At 36.1% G+C, this 23,082-nt stretch overlaps 3 protein-coding genes across 3 annotated transcripts; 1 reads left to right on the forward strand and 2 right to left on the reverse strand.

Annotated features, from left to right (window-relative positions):
- Positions 1–757: 757 nt before the first annotated feature.
- On the reverse strand, positions 758–13,845 carry LOC124416131 (ubiquinone biosynthesis protein COQ9, mitochondrial). The gene is made up of 5 exons (XM_046897026.1): positions 13,630–13,845; positions 6,936–7,130; positions 3,986–4,329; positions 2,515–2,730; positions 758–1,472 (listed from the first exon to the last, which is right to left on the reverse strand). The coding sequence occupies exons 1-5, from the start codon at positions 13,688–13,690 to the stop codon at positions 1,437–1,439; spliced, it is 852 nt and encodes a 283-aa protein (XP_046752982.1). The 5' UTR covers positions 13,691–13,845; the 3' UTR covers positions 758–1,436.
- Positions 11,170–13,598, reverse strand: LOC124416028 (glomulin). The gene has a single exon (XM_046896854.1). The coding sequence runs from the start codon at positions 13,229–13,231 to the stop codon at positions 11,414–11,416; it is 1,818 nt and encodes a 605-aa protein (XP_046752810.1). The 5' UTR covers positions 13,232–13,598; the 3' UTR covers positions 11,170–11,413.
- A 906-nt stretch (positions 13,846–14,751) lies between the features above and the next one.
- LOC124415942 (G patch domain-containing protein 1 homolog) lies at positions 14,752–20,738 on the forward strand. The gene is made up of 4 exons (XM_046896701.1): positions 14,752–14,918; positions 15,237–15,615; positions 16,990–17,223; positions 18,192–20,738. Exons 1-4 carry the CDS (start codon positions 14,855–14,857, stop codon positions 20,713–20,715), a joined length of 3,201 nt encoding a protein of 1,066 aa, XP_046752657.1. The 5' UTR covers positions 14,752–14,854; the 3' UTR covers positions 20,716–20,738.
- The last annotated feature ends 2,344 nt before the right edge of the window (positions 20,739–23,082 follow it).

The following is a 23,082-nucleotide window of genomic DNA, read 5'->3' on the forward strand; positions in this document are numbered from 1 at the left end:
ATTTATCACTTGTGTGTGTTAAGTTACTGGTATTTCATATATTTACTGTCGAGTTAATTAATCCTAATATACGAATAACGTATATTTTTACTGTTTCATTCCTTAAGATCCTGCGTTTCCATGCGTTTCCTCAAATCACGATTGCAGGAATGTTTTTAGGGCCTTCTCGATTCACTTGAAAATTTTACTAAAAAATTGTGGTATAATCATCAGCTGGACGTTTTTTTTTAGTGCACCAGCAATAAATTATTGAAAAAAGACTCAATTTTTCAACTGAAAATCATACCACACTTTGTTTTACAACTTGAATTATTTTCAGTAAAATTTTCAAGTAAATTGAGTCGACCCCAAGGAAGATTTGATAAATCGCGATTTAGGGGGAAGTTAAGACCTACTTGAGTCCCAAAACTATGGAAGACTCTTCATAAGATAGTAAGGAATGAGATGATGAAGTCAATTGTTTCTTTATTCATCAAATGAGGGAATATTCAACCGCGATGCAGCATCTCTTAATCCTAACCTACGGATCATTTTTTTATATCGCAAAATGGTTTCTGGGGGCAAGAATTTGAAGAAAGATCTTTTATTTGAGTGGGTCTAATATATACATAACAGATATTTAATATATTATTATTTTAAATTAATTATTTGAATTTGAAATCGCAATGATATTTAGATTAGTGTTGGATTTCCAGTTGAATAAGGAAACGTGCGAAAATTGATATACGAATGACACCAGTGTTTCGTACGTTGTAAGGATGCAAGCATAGCTTATTAAGTTTTATTAGCTTATGTAAGCTAGTTTTATCTCAGAAGAAATAAAGCTGCGGCCATATCTCCAAAGTTACGATTATTAGCTGCATTACTGCTATTCTAATAACGAATTTAATGGTATAAACTCATATGTTAGTGTTTCGGAAAAGTTTATGGTACGGAAATGTTACATTCTTCAAGTACATTTTTGTTATGTGTAAAATAAAGGTTATCTACAAAGTTTATGCTTAAATTATTTATTGTGAATATTACAGACTCATTTTTCTGTAACAAATTTGTTTTTTCCTACTCCGTTTAGCGTTGTTACATGATGCGGTAATTTTTACAAATCATAACTACTGAATATTGATAACAAAATATAAAAGCTACATTTCCAATTACTTGTCTCGTGCTCACAGATTTTCATTGCAATTTATTTAACTTTGTCGAGTTTTAAATAACTCATTTATCAAGTGATAATTTGCTGTCGAGAATGCGTTAATCTACTAACAAAATAAGGTCTCTGGAAGATGAATAATGAAACGATAATCCGGAATGACGAATATACAAAAGATTTGTACCATCTTCACTAATTACTTGCCACAATTATTTTGATTGTTGTCGTCAATTAGCTAAGTATATATTACACGCTTTGTATTTACTAAAACTTGTGGAAATAAGGCTTACCTGTTCCAATTCAGCCCCAGTATATTCCGTGCCTGAGAACCACAAAAAATGATACAGTCATTCAGGGAATTGAAAATCTCTTGAGGTAAGTAATAATTGTTGAAATGAGCGTCGAATAATATATTAATTACATCCTTCGCAATGTTCAAGTGACCGCGAATTTTTCAAAAATATATTACCCAAATAACAAACAAATCTAGGACAAAAATCTTTAGAAATATCTTAAAATCGTTTGAAAGCTGGTACAGAAATATTTCAGGAGTATCTCCTACGAAAGCGAAGCACCATTTTAATTTAATTAACATTGATTTTTTTCATTTAGATTGTTAGTTGTGATATTTTGTAGCAGGCCTAACGTGTAGTTTCAATAAATCTGATATTTTCATAAATTCAATCAAGATTTAGTCATATTATATTACAATAAAACTAGTAAATAAAAGCTGAATAAAAGCTGATCGCAAATGAAAAAGTTAGTAACATCGACATTATGAAAAAAAATGTAAAGCTTTGCGGGGCAACTCTTTTAACGTTTGCTACAGGGTTTTTCAATGAAAATACATTTTCTGACCCAATAAGAATATAACAATCACAAACAGTCATTTTTCAATTCATTTTCGAAAATTTGTAAAGGCTGTATGTACGAAGCTATTCGTTCAGTGCCCCGAAAACTTTTCAATTGCAACGTACCACGTTTCTACGAAAACGTATCCAAAATTCACGATTTTTCCTGAATTTTTCAAAATTTAAAATCTTCGAAAACGGAAATTTTTAAAATATTAGAAAATTCCTTAAAAATTCGCGTGTATTCTCAGAGAAATCAACGAATTCATTTCATACGACAAAAAACATTCCCCGAAATTTGTTAAACAATTTTTTGTTTAAACAAATTATTGATAACTTTTGGAGATTATTAATTATTATTATTAGAATTTAATTTTCTTATCGTTTTTACAGTGCTTGATTTTTTTCCAATTTTCATATTATCGTAATGTATTCAATGTTATCGACGAGACTTACTTTTGGTTATGAATAACCCAAAAATCCTTAAACCCTACATTTCTGATATTGGCTTACCGTAACGAATGCTGCACTGACAGCTTCTGTTGCTTGGTTTAAATCTGGCGGGCCAGGCGCAGCCGACAGAACTCTGTGAAGTTGCGCTGCATCTTCGATTCGTCTTTCCAGGAACTTCCAAGTTTGATGGTGATCAGTGCTGCTATCTTGTAGCATGTACAGTTCTGTGGTTTTATAAATTCCAGCTAGAGCTATTCGGCGAGCGTACCAATTAAACTGTAAACAAGTTATCATTAATTTAGATTTGGTCATTTAAGTATCAATTGAAACAGCATACAGTATACTGCTGATGGTGAGTTGAAAATAAAAACTTTTTATTCATTTTATCACAGAATTATCGCATATTCAGTATTCATAAAATTAGCATATTCGTGAGCCACAGTAATTCTGCTAAGAATGCAGGAAAAAAAAGGCCACAAAATTATGATTAAGAACTTCAACATTTATATTCGACTTTTTTTTTTACAATCAATTTTGGTCATTTTAGAGCGCGCTTTGTGAAACACAACTTTCGAAAAGAGCAATTGCTAATCTTTACCGTAACACAAAGTCCTCATTGAGTGATGTCAGATGAAGATATCATTTGACTATCAGAAACCAGCATAGTTATCATCCTAACAGGAACTCAACGTTTGGATGTGAATCGTCGTTTGCATTGGTCGACTTCACAGAATCCGCCCGGTATACAAATTTAATAAATACTCAACGTGATAGTATCTCGTTATGAAATTGATGAATAAGTATTGATTTTCAACTCACCGATCGCCCTAAGGAGTTTTGAGCGCGCCATGCGAACTCCTAAAAACGTTTGAGCGCTCCTAGAATGAACATAATTTCGGCACTTCGCGCAAAATAATATAAAACCCGTAGAAAATACTACATCTTTGCAGAATAGTAAATTATAATACCCCGTCATTTAGGCTTCACTGGTCCTTTATTGTGTGTTTTAGAGTTTAGAACGCCCCTTGTGTTTATGCTAAGGTGAGGCTGACGCTTTGGAATTTAGTAGGAAGGTCACTTTAGATTGTTTTACTCATGTGACTTGGAATGATTGCAGATCATTTATAGCGGCAGTTTACCTTTTACGTCAATTTTCTGACACCACTTGACATCAGTTGTAAGTGGTTTCATTGGTCGGATCTAACGGAGTAAGCCAACATAAAATCACTTAGTATCGTGTTGTGTCAGAAAATGCACGTAAATAGAATATATTTTACGGATACATGATGTTTCTACTAAATGTTGTTCGTCGTCGAGAAAAGGAAAATTCTACACGGTCGGTAAAACAAACGCGATGCTCAAAACTCCTTAAAGGGTCCTTTGCTCGTTTCAGTTTTTCAAAATACACCATAAATATAATTCTGTTATTGATTTCGAAGTTTCATAGCGTTGTTCGATATGCATGACTGAAGATGGAAACAGTTGAGCAGAGTCAGCCGATTACCAACCAAAGTTGACTTTGAATACTCACGTCAACAGACCTGTCCCCAGCATGGTAACAAATGTCGTCAACCAGCGTCAGCAGATTTGCTAACGCTGTTGGAACGTTGGGCGGAAGCGCCATTAGCCCCATAGCTTGAGGCCAAGTATTCTTGTATGGAATCAACATCCTGAGCCTTGTCTCTATAGCGTCTTTCACATAGACTACCGAGGGCTTTCGCACCTTCGAGGAATCATCTTTGATAGCTAACGCTTCGAACTTGAGATGCTCGGCCAGATCTTTGTTGCACTTTGAATAAAAATGCTGAACTAAATCTGCTCCGCCATTAGGAAACATGCCATGAATTACTCCGGGGTAACCAACTGATTCGGCACCTTTCAAAACAAAAGTCAAAAACATTAGCTGGTCATTTTCTGGTGAGCACATCGGAGCTGCATTCTTATGAAGTTAAATTTTGTAACGGTACTGTAACGATCCATTTTTACTAAATTCCGGTATTTCGAAACTTTACGATCGTCCGAAATACTATAAATTTTAGTACCTCATTATCATACGCATATTTTGCAAATTCAACTCGTTCTAAGTTCTTCCGAAGTTGCAAAAATAAGAATTTTTTTTCAAGTTTTCGTTATCTTAACATTACTAATTTCAAACTCATGAGTTTGCACGATACCGCAATTGAATAAAAATTCCACATTACAGGGTTACGAAGATAAATTTTTTCAATGTTTCAACTTTCCTAATCTCATATTGTCTCAATTTGAATAAGCCATAAGATTATATGTGACTCACACAAGCATGAAACTAGCTCGAGCTAGGTTTTGAATATCTCAAACAAAAAAATACAGCCAATCTTTGGGCACTTTTTACATAGCTTTAGATGGATGGATGGAACAGAATTATATTACTTGCAATCACTTGAATATCAGAATGATAGTCATAATTACTGTACATCTAAAATTTTCTTCTTTTTATAAAATGCCGAATTGTTTTACACATCAGTTGTTCCGTGAATCAGTTTTCCAGATTTACGATCTTTAAATATTTCACATGACTTCAAAGATTTCAGAGATTCCGAATAATTTCATTAGTAGATTTCAACATTTTCCAATAAACTTCAAATAATTTGACAGGATTTCACAAGGTTGCACAGAATTTCACAGATTTCATGTAATTTCAGAGATTGTAGAGATTTCAGATAATTTCCCACGTTTTTACAAAATTTAACTGGATTTTAAAAACGTTTCAAAAAATTTCGCGAGTTTTCAGAAATTTCATGTAATGTCGGGGATCTCAAGAATTTCATAGAATTTTTTAAAGATTTCAAATAACTTCATGAATTTCGGAAATTTTAGAGATTCTCTCGGAGATTCCAGATGACTTTATAAGATTTTTGGGATATCATGTGATCTCACAGATTTCAGATATTTCCGATGATTTCACAAAAGTATACAAGATTTCGAAAGATTTCGTGGGATTCCAGAAGTTTCATAAGATTTCACTGTATTTCAACAGATTCCTCGACATAAACGATCTGGGGATTCCCGAAAAATTCTCAAAACTTCTAGTTTTTACTTAGAGTACTTCTAGACCAATTCCATTATGGACCGATTCTTGTCTATTTTCTTGGCACATTCAACTTTTTTATCAACTTCATAATGAAACCGGTCTAGAAGTGTTCTAAGTGAAAAATAGAAGTTGTGAGAATTTTTTTGGGAATTGTCAGACCGTTTAAACAAAGTTTGAAATCACCAGAAATATCAAAAGTGCTACAAAAAATGAAAGAAAAATTCGGCCCATCAATGGGCCCGATCTTGAAATGTTTGGACAAGTAAATACCCTTTTTGAGAATTTTAAAAAAGTCCCTTTCCAAAATTACTCTTAATATTTACAAGCAATGAAGCTGTTGAATAAGACAGAAAATTCGAAGTAGGTACTATTTCAGAGTTGGGACAATTGCAGGAAAAATTTTGAGCAAAAGAAAAAAAGATGAGGATCAGATATTGCTTGGGTTCGCATGGAATTCCCCATACACATAACTCAAAAAGTCAAAAAAGATGTTTTCCGCAACTTTATAAAGGTCGACCTGAAAATAGATTTCGTATTTAGAAAGATTAATCTTTCTTGGGTAAAAACGAATTGAATTATATCTGAATTTAGACGGTAGAAAGTGCTAAGAATTCGAAGACAAAGGTCTAATTCGAAAAAATGATTAAACTGACCGAAATGCTTTTTGGAGACAGCAATTGCTTGAGTGCTAAAAATTGCAGAATTTCCATTACCCAATGTACACTACAATATATCCAAATTTCAGTTGAATCCTAAATTTGACCCTAAAAAACTGGCTGAAGGTTCATGGGCCGGTCCATATACTCAATGAAACGATATTTTAGGTAAGAGTAGCTGCTCGATTACTAGACAAACCTGTAAAAACCAGTATAGTTCAGGAAAATCTATTGTTTCGAGGATATGATATTAGGAAATTGCAGCATAAATTCTTTTAGTCCAATTCAATTTGTTTTCGTTTGCTGGGTAGATGTCAAGGCTGGTGTACCCATTTTAAAAAACGTACCTAGTAAATATCATGAAAAATGACTGTGGCTTTCACAAATCTTTTTTTATGTGACGCCAGTTGTATGTACTTAAAGTTTTGATAGATGAAACGTGATCAAAAACTCTAATAATATAATCTTAAAGAGTAAATGAAACTTTGTAACAAAACCGTAAGTACGAAACAGTTAATTTGAAGTCAAGTATCGCAGTAATTTTAATTCGTTTATCGTCAAAACTTGGAATGACTGAGTACTTGGATTTTCGATTGAAGTAAATTGACCGAAACTTCAAACACATTGTTTTTTTTTTTTTATTATTGTGGATGAATTCGAGCCGCAATTTCATTTTAACTACTCTTCGTGATTAAAGTTACACCATCCTGATCAAAATGTTACCTGTAAAGAAATACTGAATTATTTGAATTTACCAGCACTGATAGCCTGCTTGCTCCAGCCGAGATCAGGTACAAAGTCTATAGCAGCATTGAGAATTTTTGATCTGATGCTGTTTTCATATTCAGCATCGCTTTCGTTGGAAGATGATTCGGATCGCGGTTCCTGGGCAGCCAAGTTATGTTCTTGATCAGCTCGCACTGCGTATGAAGTCCAGATGCCCCTGAAACCTAATGCGATATAAGAATGAGAAACCTGAATTATCGTTCTAGGAATTTCTATGGCCAAAATTTTTTATAAGTCTTTCATTATCTATATCTCTATGCTATTACAGGCCTCACAAACTGGTTCCCATATTATTGTCCTCTATATTCAGTTGAGATCCTTTAAGTCTACTATTTTTACGAATCGGACTATAAAGTTTCCTGTTCTGAGTCAGTAGTGTACATTTTGAAAAAAATTATAATATCGAAACATCCAGACGTTGCACTCTTGCAATGCCGTAGTATCTAAACAGACATTGTGTAATACTTAGATATTGCGCGTTTACATTCGAAAGATCGTAGTCAATAACATTGGCGAAGTACACATAGAGAGGTGGATTCTGACCGATTCAAGGCCACCAGTGTCGTCTGCTACCAACGAGACTGAAGCTAGCAGCCAGAATTAGCAGCTAAACGTTGGAATGTTCATTCGAAGAAGCTGGCGATGTCCGGTAATGCATGCGTGTAATGTCAGTAAAAATTACCGGCATGCGTATAAGGTCGGTAACAAATGTCGCCAAAATGAGATTTTGTTGCGCGACATCGCGAAGACACTTGTTTTTCAATACAAATATTTTATACACTATATATTTTATTATGTGAGCGTTATAAATGTTGACCAAAAGTACTATGTATGGAGTAAGAAGATAGTTCATCTGTTTGAAATACATACGTATGTACATTGAAGGAATCAGCATTTTTTTCACACTGTTTGGTTATCCGAATCTTTGATTATCCGAATGGTTCCCGGTCCTAATTAGTTTAGATAATCGACGCTCTACTGTAATTTTTACCTTTCGTCATACAACGTACATACAAGATACCTCTAAAGAAATGAAATATTTTGTTGAGACTTGAGGCATCTGGCCACCCTGGCCCCGCTCGGAAAAGATATATATTTTTAAAAACTTCATCAACTCGAAAGGATAAAACGAAATGTTTTTATTTTTTAACACAAGGCGAAAAACGGCTTCAAGAATGCCTCAAATAAATTTCACTTCGAAATATTAAAAAAATGGGGGTGCTGCAGAAGTTTCCGCGGAGGCAGAGAAAAAAATTTGAATTAAAAATTTTTTTTCTCTTCTTTGGTTTACCATCTTTCCCCAATAGTAGAAAAAAATTTTGCTATGCTACATTGTAGCGACACGATCCATGACTAAGCTAAAAAAATTTATTTTGTTTTCAAATGCAACATGACGGTGATACATCTGCAGCAACATACGCGCGTGTTGTGCGGAGGATCTTTGCGGAAATTTATGCAGCGCCGCCATTTTTTTAAGATTTTGAACTAAAATTTATTGGAGGCATTGTTGAAGCCGTTTCTTACCTTGTGTTAAAAACTAAATATATTTCGTTTAATACTTTCGAGTTTATGAATTTTTCAAAAACTACCCATTTTTTGAGCGACCAGGGTGGCCAGACGACTTAATAAAATAGTTTTAATACATGTAAGTACAAACTTACATGTAGTCGAAATATGTAATTCTCTATTACCAAGCATGTTCACCTGCTCAAGTTTGTGAAGTACAGTTCACAACCAACAACATTTTTTATGTAGCCGTTGTTCTCTTCAGAAAACTTGCAGTGAAGTAAATACTTTTAATTTACCGTGTATTAAGAACTTCATCTTTTTACCAACGTTTTTCATACTCCATTCATCTAAAAAAGGCTACCCATTGGGCATAAAAAATTACCCCATAAGCACGAAGAAACCTTTCCTCTGTACCCTACTTTTCGTCCTATAGGGACTATGAGACCTGTTATTATATAAAATTCATCGTCTGTCCGTATATATGGTTATCACTTGAAATCCACTGAACCAATTCGGGTCGGGCTTTTTTTGCAGATAGCTTCATTATTCCAGCTAATTATAGGCTAGAGATTTTTACGATAATTACCGTAAGGGCTGGGCAGTGACGTTAAATATGCGGTCAAGTGCGCGATGCGTAGCTGACTGATAGTAGCCATTGCGTGGCTGAGTAGGTCTGTTGAGCATACCCATCTAAAACTGCAATATTCGAAACTATATAAAAATCTGGGTTTAGAATCTGAATTTTGCCAGGAATTCGACCGAAGTTTCTGGACTTTGCCATGATTTTTCCATGAAAAACAAATATCTTCTACTATTTCAGCTTTTCAAAGTGGAGTGGTAACCCTGAAAAGCTTGTGAATTTTATGGAAATTATTTGCCCAAAAATAGTATTTTACATGGCATGCGCATAACTTATCGTGAGTGTTTTTGCCAGCTTTTTTGGTAAGACCGATCCTTTGGGTACGCAAGGGCCGTAGGACGGAGGCGAGTCATCCCGAAGATATTTTTCATGCCACTGCTGGAAGAGAATAATTTTCGGCATACGTATGGACATCAGTAAAGACATCAATATTTGTTGAACTGAAAAGTTTTCACAATGCTAGTTTCGTTAAAAATTTTCTCTTACAGACATGTCAAAAAAGTTGTAATATCTTGTTTTACGAATATATGATTCACCAATTGGTGATTTCATTATTTATTGATTGAATTTCATGAGCCGCAACTTCGACTTTCGCATACAAGATTCGCTTAGGTCCGACGTGACTCATGAGACTAAAATTATCAGTGTAATTATGTCCCGTGAACTATTAATACAGTTATTTGTTCCTGATGTAAACAACTCACGAACTTCTATTCTAACCCTAAGACCCATCTGTACGAAACAAATACAGGGATTAATGTGCTTATAAAAACGCGTTGTACACCTCGAAAACACGGGGATGCAAAACTCCTATACCGCTCAAGCGATAAAAGTGGCTCTTGGGCAGTTAATACCTCATTTTGGCAAGAAGTGGAGCGTCTTTTTAATTTTTCAAAATTTGGAAAAAAAATTTACAGATTGGTTACCACCCACAGAAATTGGCCAAATTATCACAGTTGCACTGAATGGACCGAACTATATCCGGTATGATGCCACTCGGCGGCGATGAAACGCATATTTTGAGCTCAGTCCCATGAGATTTGATGATGAAACGACGAAATGGCAGCTGATCTGGTTTTCGATTACGAAAAACACCGAAATCTCATTTTAGCGTTATTTGTTACCGACCTTCCACGCATGCCAGTAATTTTTCACCGACATTACACGCATGATTTACCGGCATGCGCTTAATGTTGGTAATAAATGTCGCCAAAATGAGATTTCGGTGTTCTTCATAATCGAAAACTAAATCAGCTGCCATTTCGTCATTTCATAATAAAATCTCATGGGACTGAGCTCAAAATGTGTGTTTCATCACCGCCGAGTGGCATATTTTTGTATAATTGCCCCCTGATACCAGGAAGGGAATGCGAATGTTCGAAAATTCATGTATGGTAACGGCTCAATTTCGATTTATTGACATCAAGTTTACATTATTTATCTTACATTTATACGAAAATAATTAATTGGAGGCATTTCATTACTGATCCTGAATAGGAATAATTAAAAACAAAACAGTGGTGCATACTTTTTCATGGTATAAATGACAAGTTAGGAAATGAAGGAAGAAATTTCTAGCAATGTTATTTGCGATAAAAATGGTAAACATGAATGAAACAGCATCCCTTATGAGCAATATAAGTGATTTCGAGTTGATCAACGCAAGCTCACAATAAGATAATGACAGTTGGAGGCTGTAAATGTTATATCGTTGAATTCCGTGTAAAATTAGTATATATTATCTGATTCTAATGTTTTTAGGCTTATGTTGTTGGACAGACAGATCTCTAAAGGTTATTTGAAATAAAATTGTACAAACATTTATCCCTAGACTAGATAAACATATATTTTTTTAAGTATGGCGCATCAGATTTTTGCCATTAATTATATTTGCCCGTCTTAGACATACTGTAATGAAAGATTTTTTAATATTTTTCCGTCAATTTGAGGAACCTGGTCGGCTATCAAAATGAGCCCGAGAAGATTAGAATCCAAAACGATTCAAAAACACTCAAATTTAATCATTTCGAACATTTTAAATAAAATCTCTTGTGTTCATAGCTCAACCTGTATCACCCGAATTTGTCTAAATTTATTACTATTATACCGTAGAAAAGTTGTTTCATTCGTTTCCACCATTATTGGCGCAAATAACATTGCTGGAGATTTTCTAAATGGTTTTTTCTAATTTTCCCACTTTTGATTTTGATTGGTACACTCTTAAAAAAAATGCAGTATATTAATATGATAAACCCATAAATGAAACATGATAAAAAACGATTTTCTAGTTTTTAAGTATCATTCAATTTTGCGATTTTCGATGCATTCATTGACCCTTATCAAAATGCTTTCCACGACATCGAATGCATTTAGTGCATGCCGACAAAATTGAATTTTCTCCGTGGAAGGTATAGTAGGCAGAGTTTCTCCACCGACTGTGACGCTAACTTCATCATCTAATTTGCTGCCACAATTTTTCTCCTTAGACTTATCCAGCTTCCTCTGAACTTCAAGATCCTTAATTTTGAGTTCATAATGAGATCTCGTTATGTGCAACGCGGTTCGGAGTGGCTTGAGAAAATCGCTCTCTAGTTTTGCGGTATAATTCCAAATACCAGTTACATTTGTCTTATCGCGGATGACCAGGAATCTGATCAAATTCAAGCTAGCGATTATCCCATCCGAGATTTCGACCAAATCTACGGAAGTTTTGAACGGCATTTTACAGGCCTTCGCCAAGAGAGCAAACATCCGTTTACCCGTGAAAGTTGGATCTACTGGGTCCGAATCCAGACATTTTACCACACAGTCTTTTACAACAGTCGTAAGATAGCTGAGTAATCCCGAATGACTAAACAAATCGTACAAGTGTAATATTAACAAATACTTTGCCTTGATAGTAAATATATTTAGATAAAGATTGAAGACCTTTAGAGCGAGGTCTCGTTTTTCGCGTGCGTCGCAGTAGATCATTACTTGACTCAGATTCTGAACGAACGATTCGTGTATCTTTAATTCCAAGACGTCGTTATCTACAGTAAACGCTTCGATTCTAACAAGTGCTGCTTTGGCCAGCTGAAGTCCTTTCCAAATCAGTATGTACTCTGGATTTTTTAGCATACAGGAAGACAAGTACAAAGAATTATGAAGAACATATTGAGGATCGTAGACACAAGGCACCGATCCAAGTTCCAATTCGAGACTAAGAATCAAATAATAGTAATTGGCATAGGCCAGATCAGAGATAATTTCATCCATAGCGAACAAATCTCCATCGCCAGACGAGAAGTCGTTTTCTGGTTCATCCAAAGGTGTTTTTGAGCTCTGAACTTGTCCTTTGAGCATTCTCTGCTCGACGTATTCGAAGTAGCGAAACAAGTTGCCAGTCAAGTTTGAAATGCTCTTGAGTATTTCTTTGGCAAGTGTCCTTTGCTTGCTTTTTTCGTCTTCAAGCGCCAAATGACAAAACGGCTTGCCAAGCAAGCTAATCAACGAGCTCAAAAGTAATTGCCTCTGATTTTCGTTACGGTTTTTGCTGGTCTTTAGAGACACCTCATCGATGAACGGCGCGAGGAATGTTAAAAGTTCTTGATAGATGTTAACAAGTCGGAACACAGCTGGGTCTGTTTCGGCGAGAATAACCTCATCTCCTTCAAAGTTATAATTGGTTGGAAGTGGCAGTTCGGAGACATGCGATTTCATCGTGTTGATACACCATTCTAAAGACCTGCCTCTGGATCCTGTAATCTTTTGTAACGTTGTTCCCAGTGGTTTTAGAATGGCGCAAAATTTAGTGTCATTTTCAGGACATTCGGCTTGTTCAATGAATTCCAAAAGCGCTTCGTCCGCGTTGCAATGTATCGCTATTATGTTCAACAGCTTTTCGCAGCATTCGAATAACTGCGGCTTGTTTCTCAAATTATTTTCGGTTAGATAGCCTGAAATGATTGGTATCAAATCCGACGAAGCATCTTCCAAACATGAGAAAAATTCCTCATCTTTGATCAGATTCAAGATGTCCTCTGTATTTTCATCACTCAACGACTTTGTCAAGCCATCGATCATTCGACTACTTCGATTTTTGAGATTTGGTTCATTGGCTGTATCACTGGACATTTTTATAGGTTATGGCGTTTTCCGGCCCACTTTGGTCTCTCTGACAGTTATTAACCGTTTAAAACCTTCGACAGTACGTCGATAACAATGTATAACTTGGTGAAAAAAGAAATCAACAATCGAATTTCGCCCGCCAAGTCTTACACTTGATCGTAAACGTCATTTAATGATATTTGCGAATATGATTACGTGTGTCGAATAACAGATCGAAGCAAGTCGTGAATACCAGGTTCAAAAATCGATGTTGCGTTCGGATACTGTCAATTCGTGCCAAGTCGACGTAACAATTTCGGTGAAATCGACGAGTGCCGGGCGTCAAATCAAAGAAATAATAACATTTTCCACAACGACGCTTTGATTTATGATAGATATTTAGAGTTTGCGGTAATAAAGCTTACTTTGTACGGAAACAATCCTTCGTAGACCAGAGATATTTAATATCGAAGAATACGGTGCCATGTTTTCACCTCACTGCACACTTCAGATAGCCTTGTTTTGGAAAACTTGCTAATTTAGTGGCGCGTACTTTCGTTTTAATTACATATCCCACGGTTACGCAACCTGTGGTAACATCCAGCCGGAACACTAGTATTTCTTTAGTGTTTACTATTATTCTATATCGCTTCTTCCCCTCTAATGGTCACCCTTAGGGTGAGTTCGCCCAGGCCACGGTCTTACATAAAGGGGTCTGGAATTTCCTTTGACCCGCGAGGAGCGGGAGGGGGTCTCACTTAGTGTGACCACAATTTTGAGTTCACGATTTGACCGCCAAACTTGTTGCGATCTAGAAGTACGGTGCGAGAGAGACAAAAGTAGGTATTCGTTCTCAGTCTTACACGTGCGGTACAGTATGAGACAAAGAACGAATACCTACTTCTGTCTCTTTCGTCTTGGACTCGATGAACGAAGCGTTGTTTTAGTGAAAGGATCTTTAGTGGAATAAGTGGGAATCTTGTAACCAAATCATCTAACTATTCGAAATATCCCCAGATTGAACACAACAGTGAAAATCATCAATCGAAGGCTAAACCTATATTACGAGATTCTTGCACTATAGAGAACTATAATATCATGCTATTAGTGCTGTAATTAACTGACGCACGTTACATCCATTTATTGTATAATTATACCATTTACGAACACGAAATTTAGAGCCGCATCATAGGCACTCTAAGGTATGTATGTACATACATACGTTTCACTATACAGCGTGGAGATAAAATAAGAATGTAATACCTTATTACATTCGATATATAACCGATATAGGGTGCGTTCCGATGTTCACTCTGAGTGCTGTCAAAAATCTTTTATCTCTTTTGCGCTACCGAGCTCGTGAGTAGCTCTGCCTCTGCCCTAGGGAGTTTTCAGTACTGCCAGCCAATTTCGGAACGCACCATATACTACATGGTTGTAAACTTATAATAATCTTTTCCGAAACGTCATATTGTAGGCATAAAGCAACGCGAATGAGCCACAAACCGCGCAGTATATCTCTATAAACCTATGAGCCCGGTCTGAAGAATAACATAACCTGCGTGTCCGCAAGTGCAAGATAGTAATGGTGCTTGATAAAACGTAATATTGAATTTAAATCTAATCTTGGTTCATCAAATATTCAGCGCAATGCTCGACTCAGATGATGAGAATTATGTTATATTCGGAACGGCACTAGATCCTCTGGACGAAGGTGCGTTATTACTCTAGTCTGATATTTTAACTATGAGTTGCGGGGCATTGTTATTGATTGGATTCACCACTCTTTTAATTTTCCAATAATAATTCTTTCAACTACGGTAAACGAACAATAGATTCATATTCTTATCAATTATTGCTAACCTTGTTCTGGAATATGAAATTGCAAGAACTCCTTTTTTGTTTATTCACGTATTTAGAGAGACTGAATTATTAAAATGACCAATCAAATGTTATTTTCGTTCGATGTTTAATATCTACACAAGCTCGTGAAAGCTGTTGAACTTTCACATCATGAAATCTTTTTCTACAGATAATTTCCCAAGAAAAAAACCGATGACAATAGAGGATCAATATGCGTGCGATGAACAAGGAAGAAGGAGGTTTCATGGGGCATTTACTGGTGGATTCTCTGCTGGATACTTTAATACTGTGGGAACACGTGACGGCTGGAGACCGCAGCAATTCAAATCCTCTCGGAGCAGCAAGGCTGAGAGCAAAGCTCAAACACCTCAAGATTTCATGGATGACGAAGACACAGGGCAATTCGGAATTGCGCCAACTGCTATCAGGACAACTGCCGACTATGCTTCTCACGAGAGTAAAGGAACCAAAAGAGAAAGAACTAAATTTTCTGAAGATGGACCGATTCCTGGAACTCCGGTCTTACAAGAGATTCTGAAACCTGTTAAGTAAGTATAGAAGTGTTTGCAAAACATCTTGGATTGACATGGTTGGTGGACGTTTGTACGCTTTGCCAAGTTTTGCAGTTCCAGATTCTGAAAGTCCAGAATGATATTTGCGAGTCTCTCCTTCTGTCTCTCAGTATTACATTGTGTCTGCGAGAAAGCCTCAAAAAGTAACTAGATGAGCAATAATTCCAAATGACGACGGAGGTTGGTTAGCAACAAATTGTTCATCATTATTAAGTGTCTTAAGAAATATTCATAAGTTAAATATGTATAAAAATATTACTATCATAAGTTACAAAGATTAATTCAGAGATGCACAAAATCAGAAAATACTGATATTTTAGGTGAAAGCTTTGGCATTAATATTTCATGACCTTAAATAAAGAGAAGAAAATCCATATAAAAAAAAGAAAATGATAGTTTATTCTATGACGTCATTTGAGAAAATGATGAAAAAAATTCGTCAACTCCAAGGGCTCAAAACTTTAAGAATGTATGGAAAAAATAACTTTTTATGGTCATAACCGGATTGCTTGACTTCGAAAATACTTAAAACTCATGCTTTCAAAAGCAAATATTTATCCTGAGACACCACAAACATTGAATTACTTCATGACGCCATTTCGTGATTTTTGGCACTTACGTCACGGACGAAGCTTGACGCCACTATGACGCCTTGGCAGTTATTTGGTTAAAAAAGAATTGTGACTCACCTGGATGAAATAGTTGATTTCATTCACAAATTTCATTGCACTCGATTCGGCCGTTTGTTCGTAATTCAGGGTAATAGGTCTTTATTTGTTCCATCTATGAGTATTGAGCAGTATAGAGGACTTATAGTGTCATTCGTTACAATCTTCTTGGGATTCAAGTATATGTGCAATTAGCCAAATAGTCTTGCTCAAATAACTAGCTACCGGGTTTTCCGAGAGATAGTAAAGATTAAACTTATGTCTAACAGTGGACGATTTAGGTCCTTTTGTTTTTCTCATTAGACAAGACATTAGATAATCCTACGTACAAGATCGTTTCTCTTGGTGCTGTAATTACAGTACAATTGATTGGCCAGCTTGTATACTTTAAGGAAAATTATAGAACTTTGTTCAAGTAGGCGTATTTTGATTTTTGATTTTCCAACCAACTTTCATTCGAATCTATGATGCCGTATTCCTGGAATTCGGGGTGGAATATTCTCAGTGAAAATGCACACACAAACACATGTTGGAAAATGTAGGAAAATGGTTGTGTAAGCGATGAAGCGTGTTGTCACGTCAAAGAGAATTGTTTTGGAAGTGACAGTTTGCGCAATGAAATATACAACACGTACTTTGTTTTAAAAACGTACCAAAAAACTGTGTCGCTTTCTGCTTTTAGAGACACGGTCGGAGTTAAATTGCTGAAGCAAATGGGTTGGAAGCCTGGCCAGGGTGTTGGTCCTCGTTTATCAAAGAAAGAGAAGGCCAAGATCAAACAGCATAATGACAAAACTAGGGTACACGGCTGCTCGTTACCTCCTAGGCAAGAACAGATGATGGAAACTGATTCCGGTGGTTCGGATGAAGAAGATAGTAACATCACGTTTGCTCCTGACGACTACGAGCCATTCAGGTAAAATACTAAGATAAAAAAATATAAAAAATAAAGATAAGCGTTACAACTCGAACTTTTTTGGATCGCGCTCTTGTACTCAGCCAGTTATCGGTTTTTATGACTATATTCGAATAGCTAGAAAATTCTCATCAGGCCTTGGGGATCCTATGTTTCAAATTCTCTACGAAAAATATTTTGTAATTTTGTAAACTTGGAGAAAATCCTAAGATTGCAATAGGAATTAATTAATATTGAAAATGATGTTTTGCAGTCGGAAGCTAAGATATTGATGGAGTTGATTCATTTTGATTGGATCAATAATGTCATTAGTGGTTTTGTTGCTGAATATGTGCACTCGAAATTGTGTAGATTGCAAAAAGTTCTGAACTTTATAACTTCTATGTCAGGTGACTATCTTATACTTGATTTTCGTCCCAATTTCTTCTGAATTTACGCAGTTATTTTATTGTTTTGAATTCTGGCCATAGGAAATTCTGAGAAATGATGGAAAACTTGAGGAATTTCTCAAGTAATATTAAAAACATTATCAAGAAATCTTAAACCAAAATTACATGAAAATTGAATCACAGTTGCATTGTTATGATCAATTTTGTTTTTAAGTTCAGATGTTAGCCGTTTTGTAATCAAAGGTGTTGACAAGATTTGGAAAGTTTCACAGCATATTGCTGGTGAATACTCAGTTTTCGAACTGGATTTTATCCAATTCAGCGAAGTTATTTGTTTGACAAAGCTTGAAGCAAATGCCTTTTTGTTCAAGTGACTCCCATTGCTAGTTTGAAGTTACTTTTTTTCCTGTCAGCTTTTAATTATTATTATAACTGAATGCAGGTTACTAAAACATATGCTAACTGTTCGAAAATTTCATTACAAACATCTTGGAATTAAAAAAAAAAGAAGTTCGCTTCAAAGCCTTAAGGATTATGATCGTCTTACGTATGTGATTAACAATAAAATTTTTGACACAGATGTAACCCGAAGGATAATTTCTTCGGTATCGGCTACACCGGACTTGAGAAAAGACCTATACTGTCGCAGCATATCAGTCTATTTGAACCAAGTTCCTTTCAACTGCAAGAAAAAAATAAGAAATTGTCTATACGTGGTCAAGCTTTTGGGGTCGGTGCATTCGAAGCAGAAGATGAGGACATTTATTCTAGAGAAGACATGTCTCAATACGATTTCAGCTTGGAGCCAAAGAGTCGGCAGAAATCGAGATGGACCCACGAAAAGCCTGAGACATCTCAAAGTAAATGTATCGAGGGGTTTGTACCTGCAAAAAATCGTCTTGAAGCTAGGAAGACGTTCAAGTTACCAGACCTACCAAAAGGCTTTAACCCTGTGCATATAATCAGGAAAAGCAGATTCGAACCGACGATTGAATCGACGAGCCTGGAAAACGCGAGGCGCAAAGGCCTTGGCCGACACGATTTGAGGGTGGAGGATAGGGCGAGAATAATCAATGACCCGAATCCCATCTCGCTAGTTTTATCCAGCAAAGTCGGCAGCGGGTCCACAAACGAAAAAAATCCTTCAAATAGCTGCTTGCTTCCTTGCGGAGTTGATAAGAAACGAATTCAGCCTGTTTCAGAGATTGCTCAGAATGAGAAATGCTCCGATCAAGAACAAACACCAAAAAAACCCTCTGTAATTTCGAATATAATTACAAAAACGTTGAACCTGCATGGCAAGGAACAAGCGGCCCGAAATCTTGAACGGCCTGCGAACACTGTCGGAAATAATAACAAAGACACAAAACTGGGTAATGCAGGTTCAACCACGGCAAACAAAAATTCTTGGTTAGAGGTGTTGAATACCAAAAGTTTTGTCAAAGGCGGCACTGAAAACTTGAGTCTAATTAAAGAACCGAATGTAAAATGCAGCCAGGATGCTCAAGATGAAAAACTCTTGGCAAATCCCAGAAATGAAGCTGAGGATAAGGGAATGTCAGATGATTCTAGGAGCTCAGTCTTTAAGCCATTTGCTGGAGATCTCGACAAGCAGAAGCGTTACGAAAAGTTTTTAGAGTTTTCGAGAGACGGAGAAAAGAACAGACTGTCTGATATACAACCATTGTCGATGACCGAATGGGAGAGAGACCACGAAAGAGTGGAATTTGATCAAGCTGCACGACTTTATAAACCTTTGACAGGGAGCATGAGTGATAGATTTGTCAGCGGAAAGCATCAGGATAGTTTGAATTCGTTGGTCGCGGTGGACTTGGGTGAAGATACCGACGTTCAGCTCAAAGAGATGGCTGCAAAGAAAATGTTTGGAAAAATGACGAGGCAAAGAAGTGAGTGGCGACCTGCAAGCATTCTTTGCAAAAGGTTCAACATAGCTGAGCCTGTAACTGGCTGCGCCCAACCAGAAACGGCGAAAAAAAGCACGTTTTCCATTTTCGATTATCTGGAAGAATCGGTGCACAATAGTTCAACATTTCAAAGCGTAAGCGACGTTGCTGTTAGGATAAAATCGCAGAATCTTGAAAGCGGATCTAATTTAGAAGATCGAAAAACAGGCTTTTCAGAATCATACCAAACTGTGAAATCTATGAACAATTCCGCTATGGTTGTATGTGATAATATGGACAAGAATAAAACTTCGGCAAAGGAACGCAACTTCGAAGCTAAATACGAAAAAATTTTTGGTAAAAATGTTAATAGTTCGGTAGTAGTTGGCAAAGATAACAGTGTCGATCTTTCTTCGAATGTGCAGAGTGTTGATCAACCTGCGGTATGTTTGCCGTGCGTTGAATCAAACTTAGACTTTGACCAAAACAGAAATTTCGCAGGATCATCTAGTTCATCTGACAGGACGGATCAGGTTGATAATATAGTAGATAAAGAAATGGAGAAGAAGGATCTTTTCAAGGCAATTTTTGTAAGCAGCAGCGAGGATTCAGATTCTGAGAGGGAAGAGGAACTGGATGACGACAAGTTTAAGTCAGTTTTGATCGGAAAGAATCCTGGGGAGTTGAATGTGCAGAGAAATACATCACCTCCTAGAGGGATTTTCGCCAATTTGGATTTAGACAGCTTAAATGACGTGGGTGTGAAGAATAATAAGATTAACTTCATTGAGCATAAAAGTTCAACGATCATTTGCAAAGGTGAGGAGATGCCTGGAGCTTCGTGTCCTAATCGAAACAGCGGCAGTTCTGATAATACGACTATGGAAAATATTACAAACTACGCAACATCAGCTGAGGGGACAGCCGAGTCAAGTTCCCAAATACTGGCAGACATGTATGGCCCAGTTCTTCCAGCCAGGCAACAAAAATATTTGAATAATGCCCAGTCAGAGACCATTAGTCAAGTGCCGATTCAAAAACATGTGTTCAAGAGTGTTGTAGTTCCGGTAACGAAACCTGATATTGTTGTGCACGGTGAATGGATTGAAAAGAAGAAAAGTAAAAAATCCAAAAAAGAGGAGAAAAAACACAAGCACAAAGAACATAAAAAGCATAAACATAAAAAAAAGAAAAAGTAATATATAAATAACTTTGTGGAAATTCAAAAATTATGTGTTATATTTATTTCTGTTAAATAAATTGTGATCTAGGGTACCTTGGAAGGTATAGGTCGTCCAGTATACTATTCCATCTCAAAAGATCAAGTTCTGTGAAAATGCACGTAGAAAATGATCTATTCTTTGTCAGTTGATGAGTCTGTATTTTTCTTCAAACAATAATCACGCGTAAAGCAAATTTTTCACTAAAATAGGATTTCTGCTTCATGGAAAACCCCAAAGAAAGTAAAAATTCTAAATATTTTTGACTGGGAAAATCAACAGTTTTTGCGAATTTTTTGTATAACGAAAAATTAAAATTTTTTGGAATGCACCGACTCTGAAGATTACTGACAATTTTTTCTCCCAAGTGTATTTTTTTTTAATATTCAGGAATAGCAAAAAAAAATTCCCTTAAATTCTCAATTGTATGAGAAACGCGTAAAAATACCAAAAATGAGCAAAACTATCACTACCTACTTTGTAGTCCTTTAATAAAAAAATTTGTCTTAGGGAATTTCATATTTCAGTTGACAGCCTTGTAAAAATTTGCATAGAAACTGTAAAAAGGGATATTTTTGGTATTGTTTGAATTAATTAATTTTTTAAAAGAATTTTTCCAAGTCGAACTATTCCACCCAAAATTCAATGCAAAGCCGGCTACAGAAGTGTAAGGAAAGCTTGGAATATTCTCTGAAACTTCCATACATAACCCGAAGAGGTACTTTATTATTTTTGAAGTGTCTCGTTAAATTTTTCCGAAGAATTCCTTTTCCTGATATATTCCTACATAATTTTCGAATTTCTTGTCATATTTTTTGTTCAGTCCTGTCAACTCTGAACATTTTTTCATGAAGTATGAATGAAAAATTTTTACTGGGGTTTCTTCTTCCGATTGAGTAAAGTTTCAAAATTGACACTTATAGTGCTATTCAATTTTACATTTTGCATTAGAATTTTGGGTATCATAAAGAGTACACACAAACATAATTATATCTCATGAAATTGAGTTGCAAACTTTGGAACTACCAAATTAACAAATTTGGCTAGGGAGTTCACGTGGTTATAGCCTCTCGTAGTTTCAATTTGCGATCGAATTCAATTCCGCTCGTACGGAATCGTTTATACGTCATGTGCAGGTGATTGTGAGTGGTTTTCCGTGATGTGTAAGTCAATAGTTCAGTTGTTATTGATAAAAACAAATTCATTTAGGGAGTTCGGGTGGCGTCAGCCTGTTACACCTGTAATTCACGATCGAATTGAGTTCTGCATGCGCGAAATTGTTCTGAGTTCGTTTGTAGGCGATTGCAAGTCAATAGTTCAGTTGTTTGTTATTAGTGAAACAAATTCGTTTAGGGAGCTCCAGTGGCGTGAACCCCTGCCAACAGTTGCAATTCGCGATCTAATTGAGTTCTGCTTGTGTGGAAGTATTTGTAGGTGGATCGTAGGTGTCTTTAAGCACTGCTTCTTCAACCTTCAATAATCGCCGAATTATTTGTAAAATTTGGAACAAAATATCTGCCCCCCTCTCCTTCCTCGCAAAAAAAAAAAAAAACTAAAACGATTGTATCCATGCACTAGTTCCGAGAGTTTGTTCAATCTTAGCACATCCAACTTACCATAGCTGCTTATAAACGAAAATTGCATCAAATTTCTATTTCGCGTGGGTCAATCGTTTGTTTCTCGTTTGTAGGTGTTGAATAGCACAATCCAGACGTTTGATAGTCTATTGTTGATTCGCAAAAATTAAAAAAATAGTAATCAGGTATTAATCCCCACAGGTAGTTTACCCAGACCTATAATAGCGCAATGATGACAGCTCCTCTTTGACTGCAAATTGCATCAGAATTCAATTTTCCTTCAGAAAATCGTTTGTTGTTCGTTTGTAGGTGTTTGATAATGCAGTTTACGAATAACAATTGAATAAATATTCCAAGAAATCTCCCCTACGCTGATATACTCGCTTGTATATTTTTTATGTGAAATCGTTGTAATATGTATAAATGTGTAGGTTTCTTATAAGTGTGTTGAAAGGTATTTTAAAATGATTGAACCAATTGTTTCTTTTGTGCTGCCATAGCTCCGCCTCTTCCCTAGGGAGTTTCCATCGTTGCAGCTGCAGAATTCCCTAGCCAAATTTGTTTTGTTCATAAAAACTAAACTATTGACTTCCAAACGACAGGAAATCACTTAAAAACACCTACAAACGACTTAAAAAGAAGCTGCTAATTGACGGGAAGATTTGATTTCTTCTACTCTATACGGTAGCAACGTTTCATTTCTTTTCTCTTTTTAGCAGACACTTCCACTTGCACAAGAGCCTGTAGCTCCCCTATTCTATTATATACC

The sequence above is a fragment of the Diprion similis genome, chromosome 1, assembly GCF_021155765.1.
Source record: "Diprion similis isolate iyDipSimi1 chromosome 1, iyDipSimi1.1, whole genome shotgun sequence".
NCBI lineage: Eukaryota > Metazoa > Arthropoda > Insecta > Hymenoptera > Diprionidae > Diprion > Diprion similis.

What these genes read in the sequence shown, in the direction of transcription:
- LOC124416028 (XM_046896854.1), bottom strand. Translation starts at nt 13,231, where the DNA reads ATGTCCAGTGATACAGCCAATGAACCAAATCTCAAAAATCGAAGTAGT.
- LOC124416131 (XM_046897026.1), bottom strand. Translation starts at nt 13,690, where the DNA reads ATGGCACCGTATTCTTCGATATTAAATATCTCTGGTCTACGAAGGATT. An exon ending in AAGGATTGTTTCCGTACAAA is followed by an intron (nt 7,131 to 13,629) that starts GTAAGCTTTATT and finishes ATATCGCATTAG; the next exon opens with GTTTCAGGGGCATCTGGACT. An exon ending in CAAGCAGGCTATCAGTGCTG is followed by an intron (nt 4,330 to 6,935) that starts GTAAATTCAAAT and finishes TTGTTTTGAAAG; the next exon opens with GTGCCGAATCAGTTGGTTAC.
- LOC124415942 (XM_046896701.1), top strand. Translation starts at nt 14,855, where the DNA reads ATGCTCGACTCAGATGATGAGAATTATGTTATATTCGGAACGGCACTA. An exon ending in ACTAGATCCTCTGGACGAAG is followed by an intron (nt 14,919 to 15,236) that starts GTGCGTTATTAC and finishes CTTTTTCTACAG; the next exon opens with ATAATTTCCCAAGAAAAAAA. An exon ending in GACGACTACGAGCCATTCAG is followed by an intron (nt 17,224 to 18,191) that starts GTAAAATACTAA and finishes TTTTTGACACAG; the next exon opens with ATGTAACCCGAAGGATAATT.